Here is a 12,170-nt window from a genome sequence, read left to right on the forward strand (position 1 = left end):
TAAATAACAATCATATTTGCCACATATTAAGCCTTACTTGAATGTATTTTTTTCTCATGCCTATGTGCAATGATACTTACGTTACTTTTGTAATGCAGCTTAAGATACAAGCAGGACACATAAAATATTCAAATTGCTCTTCCAAATATATATGTTAATGGCATCGTAAGAGTATATCTATGATTTTATGAGCTTATTATGTTTGCGACTTGCCTTTTGTCAATGTTCTTAAATATGTTTTGTAACAGTTAAATGTTCGTTCAATAATCTACTAGCACACTCGCGAGGTAATATTCCTTAATAACTCTAAGCCAACGTTAACTTATAATGTAAGAGTTAACCATAATTATGAAAAGTCGTATACATAGTTATAGCTTCAACCACGAATAATTTCTGGTCTTTGTATCCATAAAATCGTTAATTAGTGCGCCTAAATGTCGCATAACGTATGTATTTTAACGCAAAATTACAAAGAATGCATAACAAGTTAAGTGGTGTTGCTGAGTTTTCACTATCTTTAGTAAAACACATTGTATTTTAAGTAGGTTTAACTTTTAATGGTTTTTTAAGACAAAAAAAAATAATATTTCAACATTTTTGTAAGGCAATTGCTTATTATTAATGACTTTGGGCGCTATACTAAATAGAAAGTTATAAATACTTAAATGTTGGCGAGGGATACTATATTAAATACTTGCTGAACTTTTGGCTTTCAGTACATCACGTGTCTGATAAACAGGTGGATACCTTTTAAATCTTACTACATTTAGCAAGAGATAGTTATAAATGATCACCACAATATTATTGTAATAGAATTTTTCTTGATTGTCTCTGAAAAGAGCGAAGTAAAAAGTTGCTTGAAGAAGTGAGCTGCACCTTATCCTCTTATTTTCGTACACTGTTCCTTACCATCAGACAAAAAACTGTGTAATTTAAAATTACGACTTTTAATCGGCTCCAGACTAACCATGATGGAAATATATATCGATTCTTTTCTTCTAATCAGAAAAATAGCTCACAATTATTTGAATTACAAGGAAAAAAGATCATTTTTGCTAATCGCACTATTCCTTATCCCGTGTTTACCGGAGGATTTTCCATCGATTCAAATCCCATGACCAGCATTCCAGACAAACTACAGCACTGTTTCCAATGTTAAAGGTACCGATAGATAGAAAAAACAGTGGAGCAGGTTGATAGCCATGTGTCATGGTCTAGAAATCCTTAAAAAAGATAAAAAGTAAGAAAAACTCACATTTTCAGTTTCGGCCGCCATTTTGTTTTGGTGGTAAGGAGTAGATCGAATACCCCCCTTGTTTTAGGCGGGATTGTCCTGTTAAACGCGCCAAAATTACAAACAAAGAAAATTGTCCCGCCGGTTTAAAATTGCATTAAACTTTTAAATACTTTCACATTTCTGCCTTTAATATAATACACTATGTCATTATGTAAAACTATATTTAAATTAATGATTTTTAATATTAAATTCTGATTATGTCATTAGGTCCGCAGCATCATATACAACAGCCCGGCTAGCTCTCAACATCACCGATCAATCGTGGTTTCAGTGTCCAATGAAAACCACAGAACCACAAATTGAATATCCAATGAAAACCACAGAACCACAAATTGAATATCCAATAGAAACCAAAGAATTTGAAAAATCTACTTCACTAATGGCGGCGCCCATAGACGGTTGTAGCTGAAGAAAGTAAAAAGTGATTTATTCTTTCATTTTATATATGAGGTAAATATACAATACTTGTGAACACTTTTCTATATGTTTCCGTGTGATAAAGTGTTCGATGTATCTGTTTTTGTTGAAAATATCGCTAGAATGGGGGAGTTCGAAGCCAGAGGCAAAAAAATTTGGGTAGTTTCCATTTTAGCGGTCCCACTGACTTTGACTATTTATTTTACTCAATTTTTAGGAGGGTTGTGTTTAAATGCTTGTTAAAATAACATAGCTTTGGTATGGGGCCAGTGACGCTAATGGAAAAAGCAGGGGTGTGGGGGCGGCAGCCCTCAAAATAACGTAACGTCATGACGTACTTCCGACCGGGGACCGCGTAACTGGAAGTGTCCCTAGACTCGATGCCAGGTCAGGTCACTGTGGTATGTGGGGTGTGTTTTAAAAGGGGTACAACACCTTATGTACCAGTCACTTTATGTACCAGACACTTTATGTACCACCTATATATTATATATATTTTAACATGTTTAGAGAAAACTTATTCTTGGATGTATTTTTATACGGTGTAGAATAATTTTGTATAAATGTACACACCTCGAACATGTACTGTTTTTTAAATATTAAAATTGATACAGGATAAAGTTTGCACTCAACAATGGGCACAAGTCGATATTTTAGTAAGTTAATAACCTTTCAGATATCTCTGATTTATATAATTATTTCAGGAACCATGCCTGGCCCTATTCACCCGAAGTTTCGGCGAGAAGGTGGAGCACCAGCTTTGACAGACACTGAGGAGGGACGTAGGATTGGTACGCAGCGAGAGCAATGGTGTCCACCAAGTACGACACAGCAGATAGAGAAGGATGCACGTGAGAGAGTGATTGCTAGACAGGGGGATGTGACTGACCAGAAGGATGTTCTTGGTATGTTAGTTGATAACTATGTTCTCATTCAGTTTTCCTGAGAATTTGGTTTAATCTGTGATGGATACCTACCCAGTGTAAAATAGATTATCTCCCTTTAGTTCTGTTGGTCAGATACTAAGAAAGAGTATAAATAGAATAATCTCCCTTATTTTTTTACCACCATTTACAGTCAGACTGGAAAACATTAAAGAAGTTAATTCATATTTAATATATATTACTTGTATATATACATATAGTTCGAGATTAAATGCCTTAAGCTGAAAACTGGTCTAACAGCAGGTGTTTATTCTTTATTTGTTTATTCTTTGTAAATTATAATTTGTATCTCAAGTTACCTGAACTTGAAATCAAGTCTTTGATATTCTGTTGAGATTCAGGTTTTAGGTTAAAGTTTATTTAAGAAATAATTTATAGCAAAACAGTGCTTTATCACTCTTTATACACGATGGGCGGTTATACGTCGGGCGTAATAATTTCATGAGGGCGCAGCCCAAGTGAATTTATTTAGGACGACTTATAACCGCTCGAGTGTATAAATAGAGAATATTAGGTTACTGTCTTTCTTCTAACTTAAGTTTATCCACCGAGTGGGAGAAAGGTTTATCCACCCGAGGCTTGCCGAGGGGAATGAAAATTTTGGAGACGAGTACAGAGTAATGAAAGCAATGACAGAGTATATGAAAGCTGTCTGGCCGCCTGACATGTCTGGTAAAAATTCAAGGCGGTCTGTCTTGTAAAGATGTTTGAAATTTTACATCGAATAAAGAAGGAAATATTTATTCGGTCTCCTAAAGCGTGAAATTCTTTTAAAATGACTATGACCTATAATTGTGTCGGTGCGACGCTAAACACAACAGAATAAATAAATTCAAAATGACTACAATAACCATATTACATGTACATTAAAACCAACATTATTCCAGGAGAGTATGTTATGCAGTTCGGGAAGTACCGAGGACAGAATTTTAGATGGGCTTTGGAGAATGTTCCAGGATATGTTGGCTGGATTGTGAATCAGATAATCAAGGACGAGGGGAAAGAAGACACATCCAGCCAACACCAGAAAAACAACAAAGCGGCTTTGAAGGTAATTTTAGTTCTGAAAGTAAGGCATTAAGTTTGTCTCGGTTAATGATCTGGATCACATGTGGTGCCAAACTGACCTAGAAAACCCCTTGACAAAGATATGGATTCCATACATATCTAGAGCAAGCCATCTTGAAATATATCATTTGTCATAAAATAAGGTATGGTTGTTTTTTTCCTTTGCCAGATTTACACACATTTATATATTTAATGGAAAATGTTGCCATTTTGTCGTCAGTATAATGTAACTTTAGCACGGCTATTAGGAGAATAAGAAAAGCTATCCCTGTCACCTGCCTGGTTAAGATCTTGGTTACTTATTAAAAACATTTAACCTGGCAAATATCTCTAACACAATAAAAGCTTTTCACTTGAAACCTTGCATATGTCTTTGGTGGTCATTACTAGAGGTCAGTAACCAAGATCTGTAACTTTTGCATGGATAATCTCCCCCTTATGTACTTAGAATTTTTTGGTTTAACTTTTTGAAAACTTAAACCTGGCAAATATCTTTAAAACTATCAAAGTTTTTCACTTGAAACCTTGCATATGTATTATGTGTCATCACTGGAGGTCAGTGACCAAGAACTGTAACTCTTGCTTGGATTATCCCTTTTGTACATAGAAAATTTGGGTTAAAGTTTTTGAAAGATAAATTTAACCTGGCAAAAATCTCAAACACTAACCTTCGAACACTAATGTAATGTAAACTGTTTTCAGAAAGTTAATTGAAAAGGAAAAAAGTAATTTAACATTTTCTGATATGCTTCCAGAATTACGTCCTGATGTTTGAAGAGGGGAAGCGAATTGTTGAAGCGAAAGCCAGTGAACCACGGAAACGTATAGCTTGGAAGTCACTTCTTGTTGGTCGGCCACTATCCCCAGAACAAATACGGAAGAAATACAAAATGCTGACTTCTCCACCAAAGTTTACACCAAATAAGTACTATTTGTAACATGTTAACCTTATATGTATAGTATGACTCGCTTAATGGCAGAGTAAGAGGTTGTTAAGAGGTATTGTAAGCGTTTGTCCATATGTATGGTATGGTGTCTAATACATTGTTTGTCATACATGTATATCATTCAAATTGCCCCCATGAACACTAGAGTTAGCACAGTGCTATGTGGTAGTCATGATTTAGAGTCCTGTGAATTGTTATACATTGTGGACTCCTAGTGCTTAAAACACAATTTCTATTGTAAGTCTGAATCCCTGATGGCATTACTTGACCATTATAAAACAATTCCTATCATTACCATGAATGAGTATTATTATAGATGTAAATTTTAAGGCAATAGAAATTCCTGATAAAGCCAATTATTATCCCCCCGCCAAAGGCGAAGGGGATATAAGAAATGCTCTCCGTCCGTCCGTCCGCAACGACCTTTGTCCGGAGCATAACTCCAAAAGTACTGGAGGGATTTTCTTCAAACTTCATACACTGATAGAACACATTGGGAGGAAGTGCAGTGTGCAAGAACAATAACTCTTCCTTGCCTATTTTTTGAGTTATTCCCCTTTATCATATTTTCTTAAAAAAATTTTGTCCGGAGCATATCTTCTTCATGCATGGAAGGATTTTGATATATCTTGGCACAAATGTTCACCACCACAAGGCGGAGTGTCATGCGCAAGAACCAGGTCCCTAGGTCTAAGGTCAAGGTCACACTTAGAGGTCAAAGGATACAAGAATGAAAACCTTGTCCGGAGCATTTCTTCTTCATGCATAGAGGGATTTTGATATAACTTGGCACAAATGTTCACCACCACGAGACGGAGTGTCATGCGCAAGATCCAGGTCCCTAGGTCTAAGGTCAAGGTCACGCTTGGAGGCCAAAGGTCAGATACAAGAATGACTTTGTCCGAAGCATTTTTTCTTCATGCATGGAGGGATTTTGATGTAACTTGGCACAATTATACACCATCATGAGACGAAGTGTCATGCGCAGTTCCCTTCTTTAGAATTACTTCCCTTTGTTGTTACTTTAAATAGCTTTTACTTATTAAATAAACTTATAATGAAGTGCATACACAAAGTCCTGCAAGAATGAAACTGCAAGAGAGTTTTTAAAAGCCATGGCAGTGTACTTAAAGCCCCAGTACCACATGCAATTGTAGATTGTGACCATAGTACGCAGTTCTGAATTCCATACAGTGCAGTTTGAATAATAAAATCTGAACTTTTACAGACATAACTTACCTTAATGTATATAAAATCATTGTGTTCCTTGAGTAATTGCTTAATATGTGTCCACTACATGTAAAAGGTAACTTTTGAAAGGCTCAGTGACTCATCACTACCTAAAAGGGTGTCAGAGTTGTTTTACTGCCATTCCGTTTGTAAGTTAATGCAATGTAGCTCTGACTTTGAATGTACAGACATGTTTTATAAACCTAATACTAAAAAGAAACCACTGCCAATTTTACAGATATCCCAAGAAGAAAGGAGAAAGACATGGGTGATGATGAACTGTTGGCATGTGTTGAGGAAATTGAAGCAGGCACACGTGGTTAGTACTACAGTTGTTTTAAATGATATACTCATGCTCTGTTAAAAAAAGGGTATGCTTGAAGCTGAAAAGAATAAGCAAAATTGTGTTTCAGAACTTTAATTGTTTGATATTAAGTGGAACATTGTACAACCACCTTATTATTGTGGTAAGATGAGGCAATTCAGTCAGTGAGATCTGTCACTGATGCATGGTTGTGGGTTCGAACCCTGCTACAGACCACTTGATGTGAGAGAGAACATTTGGGACTTGTATGTGCCCGAGTTTCAAATTGAGTATTGGAAGTTCCCAGTAATGGTTAGAAAAGTACCGGAACCTGTCTGAATATGAATGAAAAACTGTGGAGAACAGTCATAAAACAAAATAAAATCCACTCCAGAATTATAAATAACTTTGTACAATGACAATTTTTATTAACAGTTGAGATGTACAACTGATGCAGACAATCAACTTTTTTCATGAAATGTTGCAATGCAGTGTATTTAACTTCAAGGAATTATGTAGATGCATTATGTCAGCTCCCTAACACGTTACATGATACTTGGCTAGAGCTGCATAGAGCAGTAACTTCTGATCCAGAGGCTGTGGGTTCGAGTCCATTCAGAGTTGATATTTCCTTTTATTGTCTCTCTTATCGTAAATCCTAAAGAAGTCCTAGTACTGGTAGGCATTCCAGGAAACAGTTATTCAGCAAAAATAAGTTGTTTGACAATCAACTTGAATTAATAATTTTGAAATAAACTGAATATTTATATGCTTCATGTACATAAATGTGTATTTTGTTTTCATCCCATGTGGCAGACCAGTTCAGGTAAATATAATTTCCAGGTGCTGGTAGAATTGTCTAGACGGTTTTATTAAATTCATATATGCATTGCTACTTTGTATTCATGAGTCAATTCCAGACAGGCATGCTTTGGTGATGGGAGATTGTGCTTAATAGTACAGTAGGCTTATTATTACTATGCTACAATACATTTAATCATTAGCTAGAATAAATGTATGTATAGATGTGTGTATCTATTGGTGTGGTGTACTCATTCATGTTGTAAATGTTCTAATCATTAGCTTGGTTTTAAACATGATACTTTTGACAAACAAGTAAATTACAGCCTTACTTACATGATAAAGAAGTTGAAAATTAATTTATAACCAGTATTATATTCAAATAATCTTATGGCAATACATAGGGACAATTTAATGGAGCACACATAGTTTGTTTGACAGTTAACTGGAAAATCTTATAAAAATCTAAAGTACTTTATTTTAGTGAAATTTATTGTAAGTGAAATATTATGTATCGGTCACAAGCATAAGATATTCCAAACTTGATATGGTTTCAGGTATTCTTTTAATTGATTCTGAGGATCTATTATTTTAATTGTTAAGCAAAAAGCAGAAATGTCTCCAAATTTCTTTCATTATTTTGAGAATTTTATGTATTATCAAAAAATACATTGGCATGCATGAAGGATACCAGATACTGCAACTATCACTTGCTGTAGTAGAATATTATACTGTGTATTAGTCGTTCACATTGACATAAACCTGACCTTTATGCAAGAATATATTACATGATGACTACGACTGGGTGATTAATTTTCAATAAATGCTCGGGAAATTCCGTTTTAGTTTATGCATTGTGAATGCATAAAGTTATGATTCATATATTGAAATAACTAAAGACTTTCATAAAAGATGAATAGCCTAGTGGTTAGAGCGTTTTCCGATGAACTTTATGGTTGCTGGTTCGAACCAATGCGAAAGATATTTTTTTCATCCATTTCTTTAAGTAATAGTACATGCATTAATTCTAAGCTTGATTCGAAGTGCACGGTTGCAAGTAAAAACCAATTGTGTTTTGTTATTTTTTTTTACTGTAAAGATAACAGGCAAGAATTAAAAGACCATACATGTTTTTTATTAAACAAGAAAAGTATAAAATGCAGAGACTATTGATAAATTATGAAAATGATAATAATAAAAATAAAGTACGAAATCTGCAAAGAAATGAGTTTTGACTATGGCTGCACCATGCCTCGAACTTGTGCTAAAAAGTCCAAAGTACACATGGTGAAATAACACAGGTAGAGCGATTGAACCTACTGCACTACAGAGGATTGTTGTATTGAACACCTATAAAAAAGCAAAAAATTAATAACAAAAATAGCAAAACCACGTACATTTTCGGAATGGTCAGAACGAAGAAAGCCGATGATATTTTTAGCAAAACCAGTCACTGTGTAATTATTTAAATAGGGGTCTGCAGGTTTAGGTCAATGTGAACGACTAATACTGATCTTATATACTGCTTAGATAGTACTACAGGTAATGGTACAACAAGATCTTCATTAATATTGAGGGAATAGGATCAAATAGAAATTCTTGAAATCTTTTAGATGGAAATCATTATATCACTTACTATTATAATAATTTTAATATTACACGAAAGAGATGATTGTTCTTTATTGAGCCATTTATTATTTTTATGAGATAAGTCTTATTAGAGACCTTTTTACCATGAGATTAAGCATTTTCTTCAACCTTTTGTCTTACCATCAAAAGCTACATGTGTCTTAGAATTGATTGGTCTTATGTGGAAATGAACTCTTAACTTGCATGTGTCATGTCGCATGTTGTCATGTTTGCAGAAAAAATGTTCATAAATATCTTAAAGGGTGTTTGTGTTCTAATCTGTATTGAATGTCGAGGTTAATTTTTATGTCATAGGCTATGTATAATTTAACCTGCCAGTGTAGACGACCTAAGTTAGGGCTGTCATCGATAGAAACGATATCGATGTATCAACGATATTTTTTTGTCGATCGATTATCGATTCCAATTTTCAAAAATCGATATTTTACAGAGAGAAAAAAACTACCCAAATAAACACTCAAACCCTAAAAAACAACTAAAGTTCAAAAAGTTGTAAATTTGGATAAATGCAAAAAAGGAGTGAAGGCAAAATAAAAATGAAAGATGTTATTAATTTTTATGTATTTCTTTTATTTCATAAATACAAATACAACACAATCAAACAGAAATATGGAAAGTAGGCAATAAAACTTAAAACAGCATTTACAGGAAGGTATATTGTATGCATATGAACAAATAGGTCGTTAATCTAACTTAATAATCAATATATCGATGTATCGTCGATATTTGTCTTCTGATATATCGGTATCGTCGATACACCTAAGACCCAATCAATGACAGCCCTAACCTAAGTTTAATAATAATATCTGAAGTGCATATGATCAAAAGAGTCTGTTTTGTATGTCCAGACTCATGATGTGTGCCAAATAATGTTTCCATCTACTTTCAGTATGATTAAAATATAAATATAGCTGTTTTGTTCTGGGTCACACTGACTGCTATAATTGGTGTTCATTAAGTCGACAAATGATGTAGCAGTTTCTTGAAATATGAATAAAATAATGAACCTATTAAAAATGAAAAGATAAATACAATCTCTTGTGTCTGTATTGTCATATAATTAATATTTTAATATCATGTATTTATTGGTATTCATTTGTAATTTTCAGTGCAGGAATCTTCTGCTAGCCAAAGAGTGGTTAATACAAGTGTGAAGTCTAAAGGGAAGCGTACTTGTAAGTCTTGATTTGTTACTTAAAATTGTAGAAGCTGTTAATATTTAAACAGTGGTATAGGCCGGTAGTCATGTATAACAAAAAATTTACAGAGTTAACATGAATAAAAACAAGGCAAATAGCTTAGTTCAATGTTTTGATTGGTGGATATTGTCTGTGAAGATACATGTAGTTTAAAGGTGCTAACCCTTGGGTCCTTCTCAGAAAAATTCTTAATATTCTTAAGTTACCGTATTATGGATGGAAACATGATTAAATTAGCTGTTAAACAGTTATCCAGAATATATTTCTGAAGCATTAACGCGTAAAATAATAGCATTATCTGAATTTCTTCAAACTTTTGCATTAAAATTTTATTTCTTGTAGTTTGAAATGAAAAAAGAATCAATCAGAGGTCATTGGTGCAGATCGGGAAATCCCAACAGTCTGTACCGTACAAATAGGAAACTGGGAAGATCATCGTTATATATTTTGAACAGTTCAGCCTCGTTGGGATTTCCCTATCTACATCAAAGACTCCTGATAGATTATCTTTATACACAAAGTACATTTGTGCACATTACTTTCTTACAGTGTTCCAACCAAGTGAGACGACACTTGCCCCTGCACCCAGTCAGACGACACTTGCCCCTGCACCCAGTCAGACGACACTTGCCCCTGCACCCAGTCAGACTACACATGCCTCTGCCACTTTACCTCTAGAACAAACAGGTAAACATCTTGAAGCATGATATTTAGCTTCCGTTATTTCTGTTTTTCATCCTAAAATATTATATTTCCTCCACCTGGACAGCATAAACTGAGATAAATGTTGAATCCTTGAAGGAAGAAAGAACTTTTCCAGGCAGTTATTCTTCCCCCCCCCCCCCCCCCCCCCCCCCCCCATCAGTGCTTGAATATTGAAGGAAGTTACCAGTAAGTTATGTCCCAACTAATCAGTACTGACTTAATGAAGGAAGTTATCAATCTGTTTTTCCCGTCTGATCAGTACTTGACTTATTGAAGGAAGTTATCGGTCAGTTTTCACCTGTCTGATCAGTACTATACTATGAAAGGAAGTTATCACTCAGTACTTTTCCCGTCTGATCAGTACTTGACTGTTAAAGGAAGTTATCACTCAGTACTTTTCCTGTCTGATGAGTACTTGACTGTTAAAGGAAGTTATCACTCAGTACTTTTCCTGTCTGATCATTACTTGACTGTTAAAGGAAGTTATCACTCAGTACTTTTCCCGTCTGATCAGTACTTGACTGTTAAAGGAAGTTATCACTCAGTACTTTTCCCGTCTGATCAGTACTTGACTGTTAAAGGAAGTTATCACTCAGTACTTTTCCTGTCTGATGAGTATTTGCCTGTTGAAGTAGGTTATCAGTCAGTTTTTGCCTGTCTGACCAGTACTTGACTAATAAAAGGAAGTAATCAGTCAGTTTTCACCCGTCTGACCAGTACTTGACTTATAAAAGGAAGTAATCAGTCAGTTTTCTCATGTCTGATCAGTACTTGACTGTTGAAGGAAGTTATCTTTCAGTATTTTTCCTGTCTGAGCAGTACTTGACTGATAAAAGGAAGTTTTCAGTAAGTTTTTACCTGTTTTCATTCAGTTTTTTACTGCAGATTTTAATTCTTTTCATTATTAAGAAGTACCTCATTTTTTCCAGGAAATGAATCGATTGAGCCATTACCTGAGTTGTTACCTGTCACTTCATCAGAACTTGCAGCATCATCTTCAGGAGACTCAGGTATTTTAATATACATGTATATGAACAAATCTAACACTTGTTTTATTACAGAATTACTGATGATAGCGACAACATTGAATAGTTGATGTATCCGGGAATCAGACTCACAAATTCAATGTTTCAAACTGTTCTGTGAAACCAAAGTATAGTAATGACCGTCTCAAGCTTGGGTTGAGAGGTGTTTTGTAATCACTTTGTCTGTCTATCATTTTATTCATCTGTTCTTTTGTCCATCTCACCTTTTTTTGTAACCCCAACTCCTCATTCATTTTTTGACGGATTTGATTCAAATTTTCAGCAATGACTGCCACTTATGCCTAGTTGTGCATGAACAAAAATAGATTTTCTTTGAACAGCTGTTCCAGAGTTATGGGTCTTTTTTTCTTTTTGCGATATTCACATAGTGCAAAATATTGTGACCTCCTTATTAATTATTTAACGGAATTAAATCAGATGTTCAGCAATGACTACAATTGATCCCTAGATGTGCAGCAACCAAAAAAATATGGAATTGCTTCAGCTGTTCAAGAGTTTTGATCTTTTATTACCTCCTCATTAATTATTTGACTGAATTAATTGAAAATTTCAACAATGACTA

The 12,170-nt window shown here is 34.5% G+C and overlaps 1 protein-coding gene and 1 long non-coding RNA gene across 2 annotated transcripts; both read left to right on the top strand.

Annotated features, from left to right (window-relative positions):
* The first annotated feature begins 1,825 nt into the window (after nt 1-1,825).
* LOC123558130 (uncharacterized) lies at nt 1,826-4,790 on the top strand. The gene is made up of 3 exons (XM_053523705.1): nt 1,826-2,619; nt 3,546-3,709; nt 4,482-4,790. Exons 1-3 carry the CDS (start codon nt 2,349-2,351, stop codon nt 4,662-4,664), a joined length of 618 nt encoding a protein of 205 aa, XP_053379680.1. The 5' UTR covers nt 1,826-2,348; the 3' UTR covers nt 4,665-4,790.
* Nucleotides 4,791-9,464: 4,674 nt separating this feature from the next.
* LOC128548545 (uncharacterized) lies at nt 9,465-12,170 on the top strand. The gene is made up of 3 exons (XR_008367154.1): nt 9,465-9,833; nt 10,407-10,544; nt 11,492-12,170. It is a non-coding gene; the product is annotated as an uncharacterized LOC128548545 (long non-coding RNA).

The sequence above is a fragment of the Mercenaria mercenaria genome, chromosome 2 (assembly GCF_021730395.1).
Source record: "Mercenaria mercenaria strain notata chromosome 2, MADL_Memer_1, whole genome shotgun sequence".
Taxonomy (NCBI): Eukaryota; Metazoa; Mollusca; class Bivalvia; order Venerida; family Veneridae; genus Mercenaria; species Mercenaria mercenaria.

What these genes read in the sequence shown, in the direction of transcription:
- LOC123558130 (XM_053523705.1), top strand. Translation starts at nt 2,349, where the DNA reads ATGGGCACAAGTCGATATTTTAGTAAGTTAATAACCTTTCAGATATCT. An exon ending in TGACCAGAAGGATGTTCTTG is followed by an intron (nt 2,620 to 3,545) that starts GTATGTTAGTTG and finishes ACATTATTCCAG; the next exon opens with GAGAGTATGTTATGCAGTTC. An exon ending in ACAACAAAGCGGCTTTGAAG is followed by an intron (nt 3,710 to 4,481) that starts GTAATTTTAGTT and finishes ATATGCTTCCAG; the next exon opens with AATTACGTCCTGATGTTTGA.